The sequence below is a fragment of the Rhodnius prolixus genome, unplaced genomic scaffold (genome assembly GCF_049639745.1).
Source record: "Rhodnius prolixus isolate KJV_2025 unplaced genomic scaffold, Rpr scaffold_2, whole genome shotgun sequence".
Lineage (NCBI taxonomy): Eukaryota > Metazoa > Arthropoda > Insecta > Hemiptera > Reduviidae > Rhodnius > Rhodnius prolixus.
In genome coordinates, this window is record NW_027411592.1 from 53278273 (window position 1) to 53301722 (window position 23450).

Below are 23450 nucleotides of genomic sequence, written 5' to 3' on the forward strand. Positions count from 1 at the left end.
CAAGTTTTTTTTATACTCAGTATCACCTTTCTTGAACATGATTCTTTTATAATAAAAAATTAAGGGGGGTTAATCATTTTTAGCGCTCAAAGTAAATTTGTATTGCAAGTTATAGAGGTTTACGATAGAGGCTGGAATAAGAAATACCATTCTCTATGGCGTCCGCACGCAAGTATGCCTAGTAACCCACTTTTATGGAAATAATAATAATAACCATAACTAGGGAAGGTATTATTAACTCAATGTTTAGTGATGTTTTCACGCGGAGATCCCAGATTTGAATCTATTTGCTTGCCGTTAGATGTATTAGAAATATTTGCAACAGTACTAAGAAAAATAAATAACATGGTAATTTAATCAAGCTTAATGGAAAAACCAATCGTTATTTTTAGTTATGCAACGTGTTCCTTCAAGTTATATAAGACACACCCACCAGAAGAAAAATTTTGTAAATAATTTTTTTGAGTAATAATAACAATAGCAACCCTAGGTATTATTTAAGTTTTCGCCATAAGATAATTAAGCACAAAATTACTAACATTAACAACTAAAGTTAGTTCAATAATTAATCTAAACTCAATAGCTTCTAAATAAATTACGTAAACCCTAACCTTTTGCATACCCAAATTATATAATTATATTAACTAATACAATGGGCAATTATATAAATATATATATCAATAATAATAATAACAACTATTGGTAACTACCAGTCAGTATAGTCATTAAACATTATCATTTCCTGTTGCTATGGTAATTTATTGATAATTATGCTCAATATGATATTACAGTATCTATTAAATATTAAATGATATCACAATTACTCTAAGCTTACATAACAAATTTACCTGAATGTATGTATTTAACTATTTAAAAACAAATACCATACTTTTTTCTCTAATGCTTGCAATGAAACATTGTCACAACCTATTTGGTCAAAGTATAGAGAAGAAAACAATAAAGGAAATGATAAAAACATGAAATATAGCACAAACTGAAAACAAATAAAGCGAACAATGAGCGAGTAACCAACTAATCGTAGTACTCCTACAAATCTTAAGAGATCGCGAGGTCCACATTTAGAATTAGAAACTCAATTCTGGAAGTAGCAGAGATGAAAGAAAAAAAAAAAAATCAAGAAGGGACAGGCAGACTACAATGCTGGACTGTTAAAACTTTGGCACCAGTGGCAGACTTAAATATGGATAATCTATCATTGTCTATTTCCAAATGTAAAAATAATAATTTTGTTTTTGTTTTCCCCACTCACTTCAAAGTTCTGATAAAATCACGAACACTTTTACATGTTATATTTCATCGACAAAAACTAACTAAATATTTTGCTGTTTATTAATGCAATTGAATATGTATGCCATCAAAAGTAAGTGTGGCACTTACTATCAGATATACCGCACAGTTCCTTTCCGAAAGTAAGCTTGAATTTTTTAAAGGTAAGGAGAAGTTTCCAAGATAGGATCTTTAAACGCTTTCTTTCATTACTGAACCAACTTATTTTTGGACGATTTTTTTCTCTCTTGGATGTCTTTTGAGAGAATAGAAAGCCTAAAATAATTTCCTTATAGAAGATTAAATTTACATCATAATGCTGTTGCTTTTTACTCCTTCTTAACATTTTACCTTCTAGAATATTCATGGAAAGTCAGTGGTGGCCTGTTGATCCTTTCTTAGAATGGGTAAACGCAGAAATTGGTCAGTGCATTTCTAATACTTGATTTCTCAAATATTCATTTCTTATTTGAGTTGGTTCAAATTATTTTGCCGCCATGGTCAAAGAATAAAAGTTCTGCCACGCATTAAATTTATCTGAAATATAAATACAAGCATGAAAGTTACATTGTATGTGTGTGTTTTTCTTTAAATATGCTTTTTTGAATATTTAAAATTTTGGTCATTTAACAAGGCCCAAGTTATTCCATTACTAATTAACACTTCAACGGCAGAAATTGTAATCTTCAAGGTATTTACTGGACCTACCAATTAATTAATAGTTTTTACTTTAGTCAAAGAGTCATTCATTCATGACTATATTTCTAATACTTATAAATTTTTTAAAATCTGTAGTTTTACTTATTAGAGTTTAAAAAGTTTGATTCAGCTTTATATTTAAAGCAAGAGAAAAAAAACCTTCGGGAGATCGAAGGAGCTAGAGTTGAAAGCAACTAAGTCTTCCGTTATGTAAACAATTACAAGCAATTAAAAGTAACATCATCTAGTTATATAACAGTTTTTATTTGATAAAATATTAATTTAATATTTTATTATGTCAATCACATCAAGACATTAAGTATCAAGGTTTCTTCCTAGTAGACCTTGTTTTATAGCGACTAAGCAGTTTCGGATGTATACTCTCAAAATATAAACTGAATGTTACCTTGTGCTTTTTGAGATATCCTCCACTACTATCCTGAGATGGGTGAAATCCAAACCTGTTCACAAAATGTTGCCAGAAATGGAAAACAATAATTGATTTCTTCCAGTACTTCTACTGAATATAGGTGACAATATTTCCCAATTATGTTCATTTCTTTCCAATAAAGATCTTTCTAGGCTTTATCTCTTGTCCAGTATTCGGCCTCCATTTATCTAAAACATTAGAAGTTCTTCTTATTTACTCCCAATGGATAATCCTCAAAAATAGATGGGAGAATGAAAAGCTTTCCTTAGTTGAAAGATTTTCTATCTCATTTTCTCTAATCCTACCATTTAGCCATAAAAATTTAGTATTGGTATTCATCCAATTTTACCTTCTGGCAGTCAATAAACTCATTTTTTTGAGATGCTGAAATTAATGAAGGAGAATCAGAGATTCATTAAATATAACTTTACATTGGATTCGATTAGATTAGAACAAAGGGGACCCAATTCCTTAAACTGTGCAGCCGACTTCTTAATACATAAAAAACACTTCCTGAATACATGGCTCAGGTTTCGCCCACAAATCGTTTTTGCGGATTATCTCCTCTGATCAACAAATGCCTGAGATCTCATATCGCAAACTAAGTTTTGTAAAGTAACAGACAAATCACAAGTCATAAGAGACCAGCAGAGGCTAGTGATATAGAAGTTTACTTGTTAATTGTTGATCTTGACCCTAAATAACCACCTCAGACGCGCCAAACGCCGTAGGAGAAAGATTGTGCTTCAGAACAGCCGAAGGCCTTCGCTATTGGGACGGTGCTGGATCAAAACTACGGTCAAGAAGCTCTTCACATCAGACCTAATTTGGTTCCAGGCATCTCAAGTAACTGGAGTTATGGCTATTTTGATTTATAATCAAAATATTAAGTGGTAGTTCAAAATTACTTTAAATAAAGTCCTTGAGCATCGAATCCACAACTCTTCTAGCTTAGTGATCCCCACCACGATATTCTCATTACGAAAAAGAATTAGACATCAAAATTAGGCAGCGAGTTTATATACTTTCAAGGCCAATTTGTACAAACAATACAGGAAAGCAATAATCATAAGTTAACACGACGAAATAATACAAATTTAAATTAGTAAAACAGTTTTAATTAGTTTATCACTATTATCACAGATTCCACAAGATGTCAGCAAGCCATGGGGATATCTCTTAAATTAGTAACAGTACTTCACTTACAGTAAGACAAGGAAGTGAGACACATCAATTGCTCTTACTAAAATTTAGGTTATTTTAAAAGATCTTTTTTCCTATCACAAAGGGAACAGTTAAAAATAGTTTAAAAATAAATTATAAGGATTGGTTAAATGACAAAAAGTTAAACAAATCAGCCAGCTCTCAACATTTCACACATACTTCAGCTCATAATTTCAGTAAGATATAACCATTCAAAATAGCTTACATGTTTTACTTAAATATGTTTCTAATTCTGTCCATATTTTTTTCAAAGTGATTTCTGTTACTATTATTGAGGCTTTCTAAGAACTTTACCATTCGTCTTTAAACAACGTTTTCACGAATTTTAGCAGGAGATATTAAAAACTCATAAAAATCCCTTGTACTTTTGGAAATTTTATAACAATTGATATCATTTACTGCATTCAATTTCATTTTTTTTAATTTATCAGATATTACTGACCCTTTCTAATTACATTCATAATATACGTGTATTTGTTAAAACCATAATAAAATTCATTTTACATCTTCCTAAATACCAATGCATAGGCAATTTATTTCAACTTAATTATCTTTATCGAGCTCTTTATCCTGAACAATTATCACACGCAGGCACATTACTGCAGCTGTAATCTGAATCAGAGCTATTAAAAATTCAGTGTTGAATACAGCAGAGTAAGAAAACGCAAATTACAACAGTAAATTATAATTATATGTGGTCACTTTAATTCAGTATTTAAGTAAATAAATACCATAAATTCATCTTTTAACATCTAGCATTGTACTCATTAAATCATTATAAAATCTTGACGGTTATTTTAGAAAATATTACCGACTAAACTTTTCGTAATTTCAAACTCACCTTATACCAAACTCCCAAATTCATCATATCATTATGAAATCCTCTTCTTTAAAAAGTTTTATCGCTTAGCTTGGTTTCTTTTTAATCAGATTTCCTCCAGGTGGTAGGAATACCAGCTTTTATACTTTACAGCGCAGAATTTCAGCGAATTTATCTCTGAAACTACATACACCTTCTGTCAATTTGTAACCGCAACCTAATTTCATAGAAGTTAATGAAGTTTTAACTTCTTGTATCCATAAATGTGTTTGGAAATTGTTACTGGTATCAAGAAAAACAAAAATAGGGCGAAATAATTGAAAACTAATAAGACAAAAACAAAATTCTTTAGTTAAACTATGGCAGAATTCTAAATGTGATGAAAAAGCTCTTTGTGAAAAAAATCACCACCTGGTTGCCACATACAGTTCAATATCTTATTAATATACACTTCAATTACTTTATAAAACAAGTGAAGTAAGTCCATATGTTTTACACATGTTTTTAAACCCCCTGAAAGAAGAGTTTTTATCTACCTTCAAAAGAAAATAATTTATAAGTGTGTCTTGTATGTTACGTTAAAAATACAGGAGCGGAAACTAATTTTGTTTTTATTAGTTGGTGCTAACGAATGAAACGAGACCAAAAGTAATTTCAGTTAGGAAAACAATTGAAACAGAAATAATTAGGAATAACTGGAATAAATAAATAAAAAAAAATTCTTTAAAAAATACCGAAATGGGTCAGTTTATTTGATTGGATAGAGGGAAGGCTATTCGTTAGTTTCTTTAGTAGTTTGGGTAAAAGCTATAAAAGAAAAGTTACTACGTAGAATATTGAAGAAACCTACATAGCTAGACCCCAAGGAATACTTGGATTACAGCCTGCCAAGGAAGCAATAAAAAAAAGAAGAAAAAATAATCCATCCAATTTGTGTCCATATATAGGTATGAGTGACGTAGATGTAAAACTAATTTTAGCTAGTAATCTTATAACATTTTAATATACTTCGTGTTATTGTTTTGTTTACTCCGATATTAAAAATGAATTGCAAGAGATACCTAAAATATAATCAAACAAAGTAAAACTAAAAAGAGAATAACCCTCACTAAATGAAAAAATTATTCATAATTATTTAATATACAATGTATATAAAACTAAATAAAGTTATTTTTCATATCTATTTTCCAATATTGTGCAGGTACATGTTAACGTAGCAAAGAAACAAAAATAATGCCCTTGCTAAGGTCCCCAAACTCCCAACAGATGGCAATACTCACAGGAATGGTATAGGAAAAATATAGGGTTGTACTTTATTGCGTAGAATTACTTCAAATCTTAACTTCAACAGGGTTTACGTTATTTAGTGCGTTCCCTTTTAAAAACACAGCAGAGTATCTCTGAGAAATTCAAAAACTAACTTCTAAAAAAAATATTAAATTTATATTATAAAACTTAACTTTTTGTTAAGGAGTTAAAACATAAAATAAATTCAATGTAAAACTTTTTTTTCTCGTTATTAAAAAAAAATGTTATTCAAGCTAATTATTGATTAACTGCCATTTTTAATGTGAATTAGATATAAATGTGCAGAAGAGAAAAAGGCAAAAAACTTCTCTGAATATAAACTGCGTTTAACCGTAACATTGAAAATTAACAGCAGCCTAAAATAATTAAAACCTAAAAGTAATTTGGCTTAAAACTTGATACGAGACTAACCTGAACTCCATGTACCACATTGAAATTAAGAATTTCTCATTTTTCCCTCTAATTAACCGATGGATACCTCTGAAACATCAATGTTCTAGACTCTTGTATAATCTTCTGTCATTTACTGAGTTACTCTTGTGCTATATGGATAGGAGCCATAAGTATTGCTAGTAAGTCTGCAAAGGCGGAGATTACGGATTCGATTCTAGCGCTGGCCCCTACATTTTCTCTTCCTAGAAGCGTCTTATAGCTCACAGTCCAGTGATGGGCCTCTAACCACCCTCAAGCCAACCATTTCTTGTACAGTACCTCATTAGCATCTTCATATTTTCTATATTCCAAGTTCCCAGAAAATCTATATAAAGAATTGTCACTTAAATTTTAATATCTATTGTGGGTACTAGCAAAAATTTGTGTTGTACACCAGAATTTTATTTATACATTTAAACAAATGAATTCTTGGAAAAAATTTAATTTAAAAACAAAGTTTAAAAAGTGTATTTTGAAATGCATGGCTTATTAAAAATTGCGTAAAAAAACCTGGAGTCAACATTCTGAACAATGTTCTCTACTATGTGACTGGGAATATAATGCACCAACTGTTTACATTACTCTTAGAGAGCTAAATTGGCTTCTGTCCAAAAATTCTACAATAGTAACTAGTTAGAAACATTTACATTTACATATTTTCTACTTGCTATTCTTAATGAAAGAAATCTAATAAAATGAAGATTATGCATAAGTTACAACTTCACAAGTACAAATTTTATAAGGATAATTATCATAATATGATAATCTGACTAAAATGAATCTAATCGCGTAATAAAGATTATATAATGGAATTTATTAATGGAAACATTCGTATCTTATTATGAACGACTATGGAATAGCAGATAAACAAACAAGCAAAACAAGGAGTAAAAAGCCAAATACTAAATAAACGAATTTGACAAAAAACCTAACTTGAATGTTTTTAAATATCTATGAACATCATTTAAATAAAAAGTTCACGGTAAACTGTATTTTGTTTCCTCATTTAATGCAAATATGTACCTACACCACTTTCATAATACAGGCATTTTTAGTAAACAAAAATAAGAATATACACTGGGGTTATCGAATCTTAAATTTTTTTCATAGCCCAATAGTTCTCTTTTGTACGTTTTCCCAAGCATAAGGCAGTCTGTGAAAGGAAGAGGGACACCGTCTCTCATACCCCATACTAAGAATATTGCAATTGCTAGTGTGCGAAATAGAGGCAATTGATTCTTGAGACCAGAGGTGTAAATAAGGTTAAACGTTTGGTAGGAAAATCATGAATCTTTTAAAAAGAAGACATTTCGCCTAAAAGAGCTCGCTTACCACACCACAGCTGGATCGAAAACTTTTACTTACTCTTATTCTTACTAAACGTAGCATGTTAGGGAAAAAAAGCGTTTTTCTAAATTTTTTAAAAAATGTTCTAATGTTAAAAAAAACTAATATTACCAAATTTAAATCATTATTAGAAATAGAATTATTATTTACATGCACTTGTGAATTCCCAAGCAAAGACCCCGGGTTCAAATCCAGCTGCTGTCTCTTAGATTTTCTCTTCCTAGGAGCTTCTTACAGTACAATGTCCGGTGATCGACAGTGTTGGATGTAACAAAAGAACATGTTCGGAGGACAGTCGTGCCCTGTAATAAACTCAGACCTTCAATGTAGACCAATGACCTCAGATGTAGATGCATCTTAAATTAAACAAACATACAAAATTAGAAACGTCAAATGCAATTAATTAGTTTTCAGAAGACAAATGTTTATAATAACTTAAGAGAAAAATCTGAAGATTATTGAAAGGGGACATTCGGGGAAAAAGTAAATAATAGTTCTGGATGTAGAACTGTTTGCCTATTAATCCCTGGCAAACAGTTCCATAAGTGCTAAAATTTTATAAGAAATTAGCGTTGGCTACTTTGAGTACATTTTCTTTCACACTTGAATTTTTTAAATAATTAGTAGCATTAAAATACTGTCTCAGAAAGAAATTTATAAAAAATTTGAACAGAAAAATGCAAGATGATAATGCTAAAGAAAATGAAATAAATTTTAATTCAATATTCTTGCATGTTGATTAGTTTACTTAGATGTAATACATACTTCAGATAACAAATGATACCATTACGTTAGATGACCGAGTAAAGGCATGTGTGGCCAAGCTGACTTGTACTTGGATTTTATTTAATGTTTGTTCACGAAAAATTTGCAGCGAAGAATGTTGGCAGTGCAAATACTTCCATTCAAGACACCAAATTGACCTTGCACATTAAATTGATCTTACCTTTGTTTTTATAATTTTTGAACTATTTTAGGATCATGAATTGAATTCTGCAATTAGTAACAGTAAACCCTCTTCAAAGTACCTAAACATAGCTGTGTTAAAAAAAAAAAATAGCCTTTGTTCTCTAAAATAGATTTTAAACAATTACAAATAAAATAAAATTAAATTCAAAGAGTATTGTTAGAGTTAAAAAGACGGGTAGAGAGAGAGAGAGAGAGAGAGCGTGATAGAAGGAAATAATTGCAGCGTGCAATGTTTGCAACCTGAGCAGGGTTGGCTGCCAAGTAACACATTTATATAATTGTCGGGAGCGTGTGTTTGGTATATACCTTGACCTTTGAAGGATGGCAGAAAAGGATGACTGATATTACTAACGCCTTTACTTATTATTATTTATTTTATATCTTTAATTTGTGATCATTGTAACAAAAAGAGTGACAAATTACCGTTTAAAAACTAAAACCATCGTAACATTTAGTGTATGAGTCATGTTCTACATCTTTTTTTAACAGTTAAGAAGTAAATACGGCTTAAAATCGAAAATCTACACGATTGCAAAACAACATGCAAAATCATTTTAGAGTATTGCAATGTAACATTTTTAGCGGTTGCTAAAATGAAAATAAAGCAGTCTTAGGGCTGGATTCTCAACACAATTCCGTTTATAAAAATCCATGTATAAAGTTTTTAGGATACAATTTTCCAAGGAATATCCCTAAGGGTTAAAAGTAGTTTTTCCATCTTTTTTTTTTTTCTCATCAATACTTAAGCACTGAGTAGACATTCTGTTTTTTTTTTTCATCTACTGATATTTCTTGTGTGCTTCCACAGGTACAGAAAAAATAACCTCTTCAAAAAATTCTTCTTTAATTTCAGAGGCAGAAAGTGATGTTTCGTCAACAAATTCTAAATAAAAAATAAAATACAAGGTGACCCTGTCTCACAAATTTTATCCGCTAATCTTCAAACTATTATCAACTTTTTACCAGGGGATTACAAACAGTACTCAGCTTTAATTCATTCACAAACTACTGTAGCTCTTCTCACTAAATGAAACTGAAGACGAGAATTCCAAATAAAACAACACTATTACTGTTCTTGTTAAAATGGACTTTTTTCACTTAAAATTTAGGTTAGTTCCTATGTTTTTTTCTATTGCAATTGTGGGCAGTGAACGAAACTGTCGAAATGGCTATTTGAGATGAATACTAAGCACGTGTCTGACATAAGAATATTTATTGTACTCCTACTTGTGGAAGAAGAAATCACTCACCTCATAACTCCCTTTCAAATTAAAATGTTAAAGAGAAATCTCAGAATCTGAGAGGGCTGTAGGCAGGTACATACTCTTTCAATATCTGGTAACTGCCTAGCTTTTCAAATCTTTCTTGAGTGATGACTTGCAGTCAGTTAGCAGCTATATTGGAGACTCCTTTCTCACCACCCAGATCTGCAACATGACAAAACACGTTAGAGCGCCCAATATAGGGTGAATAGATTTTAGTTATAAGAGGTACACACAAAAAATTCAATATCCTTCAAATACGAATGAAAAGTAAATTTACTGGCTTCTGGAATTAAACTGGTTTGGAGGTTCAAGAAAACCTTCAATAGAGACTGTATCGGATATAACCAATTTTAAAACTCACGGTTGATCAGAGTTCAAAGGAGGAAGAAGAAATGTATCAATTTCCATTCTGTTATGAAAAATCTAGTTTGATACGCGCACACAACACATATTGTGCTATTTAATTTAATACACAGTGAAAATTAATTTTAGAAGAGTTATGTTGGAGGGGTTCAGTTTTATAATCAAATGACGAATCAAATTAGTTGGAAGAATTAGTATGTCAATTAATAGAGAGAGGAAAATCAATGTATTGGTATGTTGAAATTAATGAATAGTCATAATCAAAAGTTAAATCTACTTCAGCTCACTCTTCAAGAAAAATAATGAAAATATAATAAAAAGTAGATAAATATAATAAAAATATAAATAAACAGTGCATTTGCATTAAGCCACATAATCAAAAACGTTATATATGAGTTTTCTAAGATTAAAAGGAAATTTCAAATCAAATAGGAGATTATTATTGAGATAGTTGAAGCCATCTACACCCATCCTAATGGCAACAAGGAAATTATAATAGTAATCAGCTTTTAAACAAGTGATAGGATTGATTTATGCAATGTTTTATTCAAATACTAGAAATTTGTGATTCTTCTTATTTAGTTCTGAATAAAAAAAGTTAAGGAATCAAAGTTAACTGTTAAATTGCTTACCTAAAGAAAAACCGCTACTTACACGACAGTGTCCATACATTTAAATTATTCCCTCAAATTTCTGCAAAATTATGTTTCATTCACACTATCTTTTACTTCAAATTTGACAAAAATTCAGATAATGTTCCTAAATCATTTGTTCTCATGAAACCATTTTCTGCGAAGTAACGAGTTTATATAGCTCAGTCTTTAAATCCTTCCAGTCTGGTTTACATAGTGGCAAATCATAAACAAAGACAAAATACACGAACTCTTTTGTCTCACAATTCTTAAGCAATTCCTTCCTCAATATCCTCATCAAAGATTTATGACACCTTCTCTTGACCCAAGAAAATAAAACTCCTTAGTCATATATTTTTTAGTTATTTATCCCAACTTGGAAATGTTTCATTAATTAGTTGGAAAATTTTCAGACAATTCACTGATACCTGTAAAGAACAAGAGTATTAAGTGACTATTAATTCCGTAAATGTTCCTTGAAGATTGCCTTTAAGACATAGGCAACTGTAACAAATTACCTAAATAATACTATTTCGGAAGTAATTCTGTGACGACTAAAGACTCTAAAGAAACTTAGAGAATAGGTGAATAACTTCAATCGCACATATGGAAATCAAATGCTGGACGATTTTTTGAATAATAACCAGTGTTTGCTCAATTTTTGGAAAAGTAAAAAAGAAATATAGTGCAATAACTCTATTTTAAACTGATGAAGGAATGAAAAAGATTATAACTTGCTGTAGGTCTGGTATATTAAATATGAAATATTTAATGAAAGAGCAACGGTTCAGTCATTTTTAAGGAATTATAATAAATAACTAAGTAAATTTTTCTTCCATTATGTATAAATATGTCAATATTTTGGTCATTAAATTTTTATTATTCAATGTAAATGGCACTCCGTTCATCAATACTGCTAATAGAATTTCAAACGAGATATTGATTTTTCACGACGTCCCTGGTACTGGTGTTCTCTTTCTCTATTTGCCGTGATTTCACGTGATAAATAATTGGAAAACTGTACGTTTTCACCACTGAATAATTAATTTTGTTGGAAACCGATCATTTCATGCCGTTTAAATTACTGGAGTAAAATTTTTAAACGTGTAACAAAACTGTATTTTTACCTTTTTTTTTTTTTAGACGTAAATAATGAGAACCACTGCTCCAGATCCCCGCCGTACTCAATAAATACACAGTTCGCCGAAAATCCATCAACACGGATTGCGCAATACATATGTGATTATTGTAGCTTTCCGCAGTTTCTATAAATTATTTATTGGTACATGTGTTGAAAATATTTAAACCAATAATATCCAAACCTTTTTTAGGTGCCACGGTTTTAGCCGAGCAAGAGGCTAAAGGCAAGACCTGCAAAGCTAATATGTATTGTGGTACTGGGTTTAATACCTGGTCTAGGCCTTGGATTTTATTCAATGGTTAATATGAGAAATTTAATAGTAAAGTATGTTTGCCAATCGCCTCCGTCTACTGGTAGTTGGACGCAAAGCCGGCCTGAAAAATTAGGCTTTACTTTACTCTTTACCTTTTTTGGTGCTCAGTAGTCTCTTTTTCCAGTTTTAATTTTGAAGTAGCGTTTGTTGGATGTAAATTTCTAAAGTAGGTTTTAGGTATTTGCCAGACATTTCGGTTCTTAACTAAGACCAGAACTATTAAGAAACACAAATGGTATTCAATGAGGAGGTTGTAACGAATCTGATGTAAGTTGCATATGTCTACAATGGCAGCTGTTGCCACTGCCTTTTCGATTGATTTTTCTTTTATGTGGTTCCAAATGATTTAAGCTACTTGTGCATAATTATTTTATAATTAAATTAATATCTCTTGACATATGGGCCATTCACTGCACAACTATACTAACTCCATAAAACAAAAAGTGGAGAAATGCGATGAAATAATATATTGTTTTTTTAAAATTCCGTTTATAATATAGATTCAAATACATTTACCGTTATCATTCAGCGTCCGCTACTGAATTTGAGTTAAATTATTGCAACGATTTACATAAGCGCACGGAGTTAATGAAAGCGGCTTCTGAAATTATTTATTATTCCATGTCCAAAAAATGATTGGGAGTTACTGTGAATTTGAAAACCTACATATGACTGAACCAAGTATTTTAACACTTCAATTTAAGATATTTCTGAGTGCAGTTAATCGATTTGTGCAGTGAATGACTCATAAGATCTTTAGTTTCTGTATTTCATTGATCCATAATCCTAAAATAATTGTGCTGAACGCACCAACTGTTGCCGCAACGTTGTTGGTTGCGACATGAAGTACCATGGTCAAGTTTTCTGTTCTTACATTCCACACGTATTATAATCCTCTTCCGTAACTCAGAGCCGTTGACGAGAGCACACATTTTTGGCGCAACGTTCACTTATTAGATAAAAACCATTGAAGATTTAACTGAACACTTTCTTTTCAATATTTGACGTGTTTTCATTCAACACTCATCATTAGTAATGTTCAGAGACAATTCTTACCAATTCTTGAGTATTCAGACATTTTTCCAGAGTTGCAGCACTTGAAGACACGGACAGATGTATTTCTTTTACGATAGGACTTCTTACACTTAACTTAGAAAAGAAGGGAAACTAGAAGGCATGTTAAATATTGACATAATCAAGTGATGGTAAAGGGACGGGTGGCTGATTGTGGAGCCCGATAATGTAATAGAATCTGTCAACTTGTCAGATACAGGGATTCTGGCCGGTAATACCAACAACGTCATTATTGTTATTATTTCAATATCCACGACGTGCCGGAGACAGACTTTTTTGCCGACTACTTTTGTTTTTATACAAATTTATCTACTCGTATTTTTAACATTAAAAAGCTGATATTAGAGTGCCAAAGCGTATTCATTCAAATCATCTTGGCAGTAAGGAAGATGGAAAAGTGGAGATATTTTTTCCTAATTTTGGAAGATATCAAATCTGTTTCGAATGTTTACTCGTTTGTTGTCAGGTCAATTTAGTTAATTGTGCTACAACGTTAACATGCACATGACTGTGGGTGGCAGAACACATACACATTAGCTTAATTCGAAGCTTGGTCCCTAACTAATCATACAGACACTTTTGAACCATACAAATACGTGAAAGAGTTTTAAGACCTACATTAATGAAATTGAAGAGTCTGTTATCTCTCTCAGTTCAAATTCAAATTAACACAGTTTCTCTAAAATCCTTAATCGTTTTCTACAATAATTTGTGTGTAACATAAGTTTTAATGAGGGTAGAGCAGGAAGTCAAGTGCCGCGAGTAATAAGTTTTTATTGTAGATAAAAACATTAAAGAATGTCCCCAGCATCCTACCAAAGCTGGACGTTAACCCCGCATGATAAACTATATATTATCTTTAAAAAAAAAATAATTGTAAATATTATTACCTTAAAAAAAAGGAAACCTTTTTTACTTAGCAAAGCCCTAAAACAGACATACAGTAGAAACCAAGATTTCAAAACATTTCCACAGGGGGGAACTTCGCCATACAAAACTGAAACCATCACTTACGCAAAACCCAAACCGCACATTACCCATTATTTTTACAGAAAAAAACCCGCAGAAGCTTTGACCAGCAGCATTCAATTCTAAGGCACATAACTCGTCACAAAACTCACTTTATAGTGGCACATATTTGAGTCAACAAGCACAAGACAATAAGCGTCGACAAGGAAGCAATAAGGTTCCTTTTTTCCACTTCTCCCTCCAGAAATAAATTAAACCATCATAAAACAGTGTGCTATGCTTAAGTATATTAGAGCTTATAAATTCAACCTCTCCCAACACTTAATTACCCAAAAATTTACCTCGCTACACATACATTTCTCACATTCGTAATTTTACAAACTATTACTGACGGGGGAAAATTCGGACTAAGTAAATAAGTAATCTTTATTAAATAAATCGATAAGTATCTATCTATCTTAGTATACTTTGATTCCCAAATGCAATTATAAAAGTGAACGGAATCCTACGGTGAGCATAAAACTTTCTTACTACGCTAAATTCCTCAAGAGCCATAATATAAACATATTTATTTTGAGTTAAAGTAAATTTAAAAATACAAACAAATTTTGAAATAAGATTTTTTTTTTTTATCTAAACATATATTTTTATAACATAAAAATGATATACAAAAGATGATAAGGAAAATTATGTAACCCGGTCTACTAAAGTCATTTCACACAAAAAATGAAATAAAAATACATCTTTTAAATATAAATATTTCGTCAGTTGCTTCAGATATACAATTCAAAAAATCATATTATTTGTTTGTCTCTTCTCAATCTCAGTCCCTTCGAGGGTTCTTATGCTCACACATTTTAATAACCATTAGATAAAAATAAGATTCTGTACAAACTAAATTCCAAGATTGCACTTTTTTATTTTTTCGCACTCTATATATTTTCATACCGCATCATTTTCATATCCAAATAAAGTATTTTGCGGTGAAAACTTTATTTACGACAATTGACATGATCGAAAATACTTTCTCTTGTGAAAATCTTACGAGAAAATGAGGCTATTTTTATTCAATAGAATTTCTGTATTTTTCTATTCAAATTATTTCTCTAATTTCTTTGATAACATACATACAAATTTATATTCCTACCATTTTTAATTATAGAAGAAAAGAAGATTTTTTTTTTGTTTCTTTATTCAGGTTAGTTCAATATTAAAGATAATTGTGAAAAGATAAAACTTAAATTAAATTAACAATGGTCTATTTGAAAATTGTAATATGACGATAGACTGGGCCAGAGATAAGATTCTGTTCTATGGAGGTAGGTAATTCCTACAAAATAGCCCACCTTCGTTTGAACGTTGCTAACTAAGCGGAATCTTACACATCAAAGCGGTGGTGAAACATTAATACCATTAACATTTGGTAGGTAAATATTATTATTTAGTTTTTATTAACGCATTTAATTTTTTTTTTTTTTTTTTTTAATCTATTTTCAATTTTCTTTTTTAATAAATTAAGAATATTAATTTCTCTTAATGCCTGGTAAGAGAAGTATGGTAAGATAGTGGAGAGTATGATGAGTAATGAAACAAAATCAGTTTAAAGATCCCCCTAATTCCGCAAAAGCGGTTTTTTTTATAGAAATTGGCCAGTATTTGTGTGAGAAGCGTCACTTAAAAACACAGGTCAAATTCGATATTTGGAATCGGTGCCACCGGATCCGCTTATGAGTTTTTAAATAAAATCAGCCAAAAGGAAATGCCAGTTTACAAAAAGGAATTTTCAGTTTTAGAGGCTCAAATTAGGCGATTTTCTTTGAACACATGATATGCCATCATGAAGAACTTTAATTTCCGAAAATAGTTAATTTATAGTTCAACGATCTGTTGTATGTATTAAATAAAATAATAACAATAAATACTTCCTTTGAAATTATCAAATTTTTTTTTTAATTTAAATAGCCTATAATTTCAATATAATTAATTATAACTGAACAATAATATTATTGCTAAAGATCATGTGAAGCAAGTAATAGAGGTCTACCTTGATCAGTAAGCTACCAAGTTATTAGGTATAATGGACCCGTCAATTAGCTCACTCATTTGTTATGTTAACTATCAGTATTCACTTCTTTTGAATGGACAGACAGAAATACTAATGTTGTTCTACATAAATTTCTATAAGTACCTTTTTTTGTTTTCTTTAATTTATCGAGATCTATTGCGCAAAACTACAACAATAATTATTTACTTACACAGTGCCTACGGAAAAAAAAACAGAGGTCTAACTCACAAGCCTAAATAGCTACCAATCTAGAAGAAAAGTACCATAAAAACTGGATATTATAAAATATATTCTACTTTTTATTCAAGTGGATACATTGCTGTTCGAATATGGGAATGTGGGTTCGAATATCTCCATGTGAAGTCAAACCACAGCTTTTCTTTTTTTTTTTTGAAAATACAAGAATGTGGGTCTACAATGTGATCAAGCAATTCAGCGAACTTTATTACCATAGGTACAAGTGTAGCCGGGAAATGCCGAAGTGACCTGGTGTTAGTACGGAGTTACGGGGTGTAGCTGCTAGATCTTAAATATTCTTTTGTGATGTGGGCGACTTGATAACAATGTTTCTTCTCACGGCTTCTGCTTGTAAATCCCCATGTCAGCAACAGCTAAGCAATATCCTGTCTATAACTTTCATTAAATATATAAAACATATGCATGAATGGAAAAAGAGATATTTTTCTCATAAACTAGAGTGCAACGTTTATTCACCTGAAATGTAAGTGCAACTTTGAACGTTATCTGTCCCAAGAGGTAAACACCATTATCAGTACAGTAAACACACTCCATTACATTTGGAAGCATTTTAGGGGCTACCGATCCTGGAGGGAAAATGATGGGTTTGGGGTCTCATCATTGCAAGCGGCATCCGAAACCAAGACTTGTCTAATTCTGATTAAGAACCAGTTATCACTATCTGATATTAGAAAACGAAAAGATTATACAGATAATTAAAAAAAAAAGTTTCTTCCAGAAGGTCATAAAATATAACTACATTGCCAATTCCTCTGAGAATACCCTGCATTACATCCAATTACCATTGGAACACTTCACTGGTTGGTCAAAAAACTCTAATAAACTTCAAATGTCTCATTAAATTATATAAAAAAAGAAGATATTAAAAAAGTAAGATAAGTACGTCATGACAATATCACCGTAAACAAATTACCTATTAGAAAAAATAAAATAAAATACACTAATTAATTTAATTAAAACAATCATGATGACAGTTATAATAACAAAAAAAAAAAAGGTTCAGTCTTTAGTATGTGAAACATGTGAACAATTAAATATCTTATTACTATCTTTGCCCTAAGATTAACAAAGCTACAGTTTGGCAACATACCAAATTTAATCAGCCAATAGGTTATTTTAATTAACATCAATTATACATTTAAAAATAAATTATAAAGCTTTAATAAATTAACTGAAAATTACAACAACAATATATAGTCTTTATTCAACAGTTTATGTTACTGCTTATAAGGTTATTAAGCACAGATATTTTATCATTCTTAATAAATATGTATTTTCAAATTATGTAATTTTTATTGTTATTACAACAAGAAAATCAGACTGGAGTCAAGATTGTAATAATATGTCAGCTAACACAAACCTTAATATATAAGAATATATCATCATTCGAAAAGACGTTGACATTTTCACCTTTATCATCAAATTGAGCTGTTCTGATGCAAGCTGTACTTCTGAATCACAAAAATTTAGTTGACTGCACTGAAATTGTCTTTAAGGAGATCTAAAAAGCTGTACTTCTGAATTACAGTAATCCAGTTGGCTGCAATTGCTGTTTTTTTTAGACGATCTGTTCAAAACAAATAAAAAATTAAGAAATATTTTTAAGAAACAACAAAAAACTAATTTGAATATTATTTAATGGGTACGCGCAATATTTGGAATCACCATAGGAAGGACATGGTGACATGGATAGTTACGTATGTTCATAGTTAATTACGACTTAAATACTTAACATTTACGATACACCATTTAATTCGTTTATTCGAGTAAGTGGAGAGCACAAACATAATATCGGACCCGATGTGGGGTACATAATACATGAGGGTATTTCTTGCCAAGACTAATTTTCTTGAAAAATCTTTAATAACTTATAATTTTTCTATTTATTAGCATCATGATTTTAAGAAGACCTGGAATATTCCTTTTTTCTATCACCTTAGCCATTACTTAATGGTACAAGATGTGAGCTGTTCGCTTTTTACTTTATTGCACCGAGACTATCGTTAAACTCAAAGCTAGATAAATTCAAAGATTATTATTATCTACCACATCGGACTTGACTACATTTTCAAAATGAAAGTCGCCAACAAATATAACCGATAAATTACTGAAAGAAGTTAATATAAATAAAAGGACTTTGTAAAACAAAACATAAAAATTCAACTGTTTTTGTTTGTGGCTGTAGCAATTCAATAGCGAGGCGAGTGCATGATATTGCAATAAGGTGAATGTGTGTGTGTGTGTGTGTGTGTGTTTATGTTATATTTACAGCCAATTTAGATGCACTAAACGCTTGCTTCTAAGATTGGTCCACAAGCATTTTTGGACTCTCAAATTGTTCCACTTCACCCCGCCTCGCATGCGTAAGGCCAAAAAGTAAAAGAAACGTTATGTTTGATTAGTAGCGAACGCATGCGCTAGAATAGGAGAAGAAGCCGGCCGACTAAACATCAAAGTGGGGATAAACCGGCAGCCTGGGGAGCGTATCAGTTAGTATCACCTGCAGTCGGTTATCGGCGCTCGGCAGCAGAGTGAGGCCTGCCTTGAACGTTATTGTATTCCGCGGCCATCACTCATTTAATGTAGTATTCCAAACAAATACTTTTTTCTTTTTTTTTTCTTTCAAGTGTAAGTGCGCGAAAAATTGTAATCAAAACAAATCTCGGGTGTAAAAATTTTTTTTCTTACAAAACGGGGCGCTGAGGTGAGGCGAAGGCGCCCCCCTTCGCGACATGGGTAAAAAAGGGCGCAAAACGAGATGGCGTAAATTGCCAATACCAATCGGCAATGGTAAGTGAATTAATTTTGATTTTGTTATCATCTAGTGATAAGAGTCCAAGCAGACAAGGAATGTGCGACTTACCTAGCGGCAAGGCACGCCCACCCTTGTCCAGATCGATCTCCCGGCAGCCCAACACATTGCACTCATTTATAACACACCCTTACGAGTTTTATTTTTAGATTTTTAAACTTTTTATCAATTTTTTAAATCGAGAAAACTTTTATTTAGGAACCGTACAATATAATTTCATTATTTCTGAAGCATACATTTCTATGCCAAACTTGATACCATGCATGTGCTTAACCGGCAGTTTCACTAGTTCCATCAACATATTCTCATAAATAAAAAAAAGAACAAAACAAAAAATATAAATCGAGAAAATGGTTTTAATAATACCAAAACATTGATTAAGGTCTTAGAATTTATGTGAAAATGAAAATAAATCTTCCTAGTCTTTGTATTTTACATAAAAAAGTAATCCAAGCAAGACAAAATTTCTCATTATTAAAAAACCAAAAATTCTAAAACATTTTCAAATAAAATAAGAAAAAAACAATAAAAACAAGAGATTGTTCCACTCGGTTTCAAAGAACAATTCATTATTTTTGAAAAGTATAAACTTAACATGAACTATAATAGTTAAGCCTAACAGATAAAGCAGACAATATATACTTATATATTCAATTAAACGTAACCTGTTATCAAAACTTTTGCACAAAAAAAAGCTGTTTTATCAATAACGCTTATCAATAAATTCGTAACTTCATAACAAAATTTTATATTAAAAAAAACATCAAACATAAAGTAATAAATAAAGAACACCATTTTTTTCAAAACCCTAATTAAATCAAGTGAATAGTAAAATCAAAACTATTTCCTAACATATGGAATAAGTGCATAATGCATTATGTTTATTACCTCAATAATTATGATTTGCAAAATTTTTAATTAATATAGAAAAAATTTAAGATGCATATTTTTAATTAAGTGAGAAATTGTTTAATATTACATTCTCATGTGATTTTTCTGATGATAAACATTGCGTTAATTATGAGTTTTCATTCAGTCCATAAAAAAAAAAGCTACTGTTTCGAAATCTATCTATGAAAAGATAATTTTTCTTTTCGCCCCTGTAATTAGTCGATCAATATTTTATTAATAATGGATTAGCTGTTCTTTGAGATCATGCTTTCAAATTTAATTATGTGACATTACGTTTCGATTTTACTTCTTTTTTTTTTTCTGTTTACTTACTATTCAAATGAAACAAATTTTTGATATTTTAATGCTAAATTTTAAGCGAAAATGTTCGCTTTCATTGCTTCTAAGTTCGAAAATAAAACTTGTTTAGAAATAATCTTTGGCATGTTGATTATTATTATTTGAAAGTATGTAAAGTTGATTAGATATCAAAACAGCTAAATAACAAAAATTAAATCTATTTATGATCGACAGGAATTAATGGTTCAAAACTTAAGCGGGATTTATATTCAAATAAACTTTTTTTTTCCTAATATAAAACAAATCCCTTTTACTTAAAACAATCTACTTTAAAAAATTATTTTAGCGAGGATTTAGCAAAGAATCAAGCGTTTCTCTAAATACTGCATAACAGTAAAAATAAACCAAGAGTTTTGCAACATAAAATTCATAAAAAATAAAGAGTTCTAAAATCCCCATTTAAAGAAACGCTATTGGCCGGAAAAGGTTGTTTTCAGTTTGATTCTTTCTTATCCAGAGAAAATTGTTTTAAAAGGCGCTTGGAAAGCACTAGGACGTTATGCTCCACCCTAAAGTGACGCTTAATCCTAGCATTAACTGTTCTTCAAGTTTCTATATTGACGGAAATTTATTAAGAATGCCAAGTTTAAAAGAAATAATTAGAACTAATAAATGTAGAAAGAAAAATATCATGACCAGAGAAGTAGAGAAGTAACGTAAAAAGAAAGAAAAAAAGAATTATACAAAAAATGGTTAGGTTTGCAAAAGTGATACATTGTTTTATTACTTTCAGAATTATAAAACTTGCTTCCAAAAGTTCGAAGTTTAAAATTCATAAAGCGCAAACAATAGGTGGGCCTAAGACAACAGATTTAGATTTGAATGATTATTTTATTATAGTCATGAAATTCAATGATGAAAATGTTCGTTATTACTAAATCAGCAAAGTTAGATTTTTTTTTTTTAAAATTTTAAATACTTTTGAAATTTTTAGTGGTCACTGAAAACAAAAAAAGTTTGTTTCTTTGTGTTGTGATGTATGTTTGTTGAGAGAGAGTGAGTGGGAGAAAGAGAAAGAGAGTACTTATATTTCATCCTCCAAAGGAGAGACAGAAAGCTTTCCATGACAATCGATTTAGATATCACAAGTAGATACAACTATTTGAGTATATATTATTTGTTTAAATATTATGATAAAAAGCGCGATTTTAATTTCATTATTTATTTTTATTGATTTTCTTTTCATTTAGATAACTTTTCCCCCCTGAAAAATAACAAGAAAAACTTGTTAAAACTTGTTTTTTGAGGATTCAAGAATATTTAAGAGAACTACTAATATGATTTATAATTAATATTTCATTTAAGAACTATTTTAAAGAAAGTAAATATTTTTGTAGCAATTTTACCATTTAATGATTGGATTATAGATTGATCGATAGTGATTTCTAACTATTCGGCTACTTAAAAATTTACGGCAGATTTTAGTACCCAGTAACGTAAAATGGAATCAAAAAATGTATTATGAAATTGACTGGCCAGTGCGCTATTGAGGAGTGACATATGTTCATAACTTAACCTACCTACATCAATAAAGGGATTACACTATTTTTACATTTTTAAAGTGAAAGATTCATTCTTCTATTTTTTCGAGCATGCAAAGAGACCTAAATTTTAGAAGATATATTCTTTCTTTTATTAAAGAAATCACAATAGAAAAGTGAATGGTAACAATAAAAGAAGAAATAAAAATGATTTTATCAAGGCAATATTTTATTTCACGCGCCACATTCATTACAGATGATTGGAATACTTCCTTTTTTTATTTTTTTTAAAAAAAACATTCCCTCGTTTACACAGACCAGCTGGAAAATGAAATACTCGTATCCCTTCGCTAAATTAACAGAGACATGTTAACTTTCATACAAGTTATTTGTGTAATAATTTTTAATTTGATAGTCCAATTAATGTAAGCAATTACTGTCTGAACAGAGCCTAAAAGTTTGGCTGATTGCCCTGTAATCTTGACGTCTGTAGTAGACCGGTGATTTATCGCTTTGATTGTTGTAAAAGAAACAAATAAATCTGGTTAGCAAATCAGGAGAAATTAATTGTTTTTAAATATACAACAGATTGAAAAAAAAAATTGGTGATAAGGTTGGTTTCCTACCTAACAGAACTTACTTGTGAACATTATAATTTCACTTATTTTATAATAATAAAAATAATAAATGAAATATTTCACTGAAAATTAGAACTTAATAACTTTCACTAAAGCCGATGACAGCAAATTATTAACTCTTGAACAGAGTTAATTACTTTAACTAATGAATCAATTATTTTGTTTTGCTAAGAAAAAAAATTATTCATTTGAACTTATAAACTTACATGAAAGAAGTGTATCCTAGATAAATAATTGAAATTTAAATAATCATCGAATGCTTTTAAGTGAAAATATGTTCTTTACAAGCATGTTATCCATAATTCCTCAAAAATTTGAATCCAATCTTAGGAGGCAGTCTTACTATTTCTGTTTTTTGAACCTGCTAACCATAAACTAATTTTAAATTCATATATTATTTTTCTTGGGCTTAAGAATTTTAATTTTGTATCAAATCTCTTAATTTGAATTTCAGGTATTGAAAGTGTGTAAGTTGAATAATAGTATTTATTCATAGAACTTTCATTAAATTGTTTTCATCACTTTATCAAACGCTACAAAGAGGAAGAGCAGCGATTGAATCAAATTTTCTGAATTGAATTTTCACTGGAGGTACACAAAATTTGAGTGATTAAAAAAGGAAAATTTACGTTATAGTGGCATTGGACGGTCGATATAGTTCGAGGTCCATAA

The 23450-nt window shown here is 30.3% G+C and overlaps 1 protein-coding gene and 1 long non-coding RNA gene across 21 annotated transcripts in view; one reads left to right on the plus strand and one right to left on the minus strand.

Annotated features, from left to right (window-relative positions):
• Positions 1-15691: 15691 nt before the first annotated feature.
• LOC141448529 (uncharacterized) overlaps positions 15692-23450 on the minus strand; it is a 92260-nt gene continuing 84501 nt past the window's right edge. For 15 of the 19 annotated variants that reach the window (XR_012455111.1, XR_012455104.1, XR_012455105.1 and 12 more), the window contains 2 exons: positions 22985-23139; positions 15692-18163 (listed from right to left, as the gene is read on the minus strand). This is a non-coding gene — a long non-coding RNA (uncharacterized lncRNA). Of the gene's footprint in view, positions 18164-22984; positions 23143-23450 lie in introns of all 19 variants that reach the window. The other 4 variants (XR_012455103.1, XR_012455112.1, XR_012455101.1 and 1 more) reach the window with 2 other exon arrangements.
• Positions 19057-23450, plus strand: part of LOC141448520 (uncharacterized) — a 119828-nt gene continuing 115434 nt past the window's right edge. The window contains exon 1 of one of the 2 annotated variants that reach the window (XM_074116901.1): positions 19057-19386. In XM_074116901.1, coding sequence (XP_073973002.1) covers positions 19329-19386 — 58 coding nt within the window. In that variant the 5' untranslated portion in view covers positions 19057-19328. The remainder of the gene's footprint in view (positions 19387-23450) is intronic. The other variant, XM_074116903.1, reaches the window with a different exon arrangement.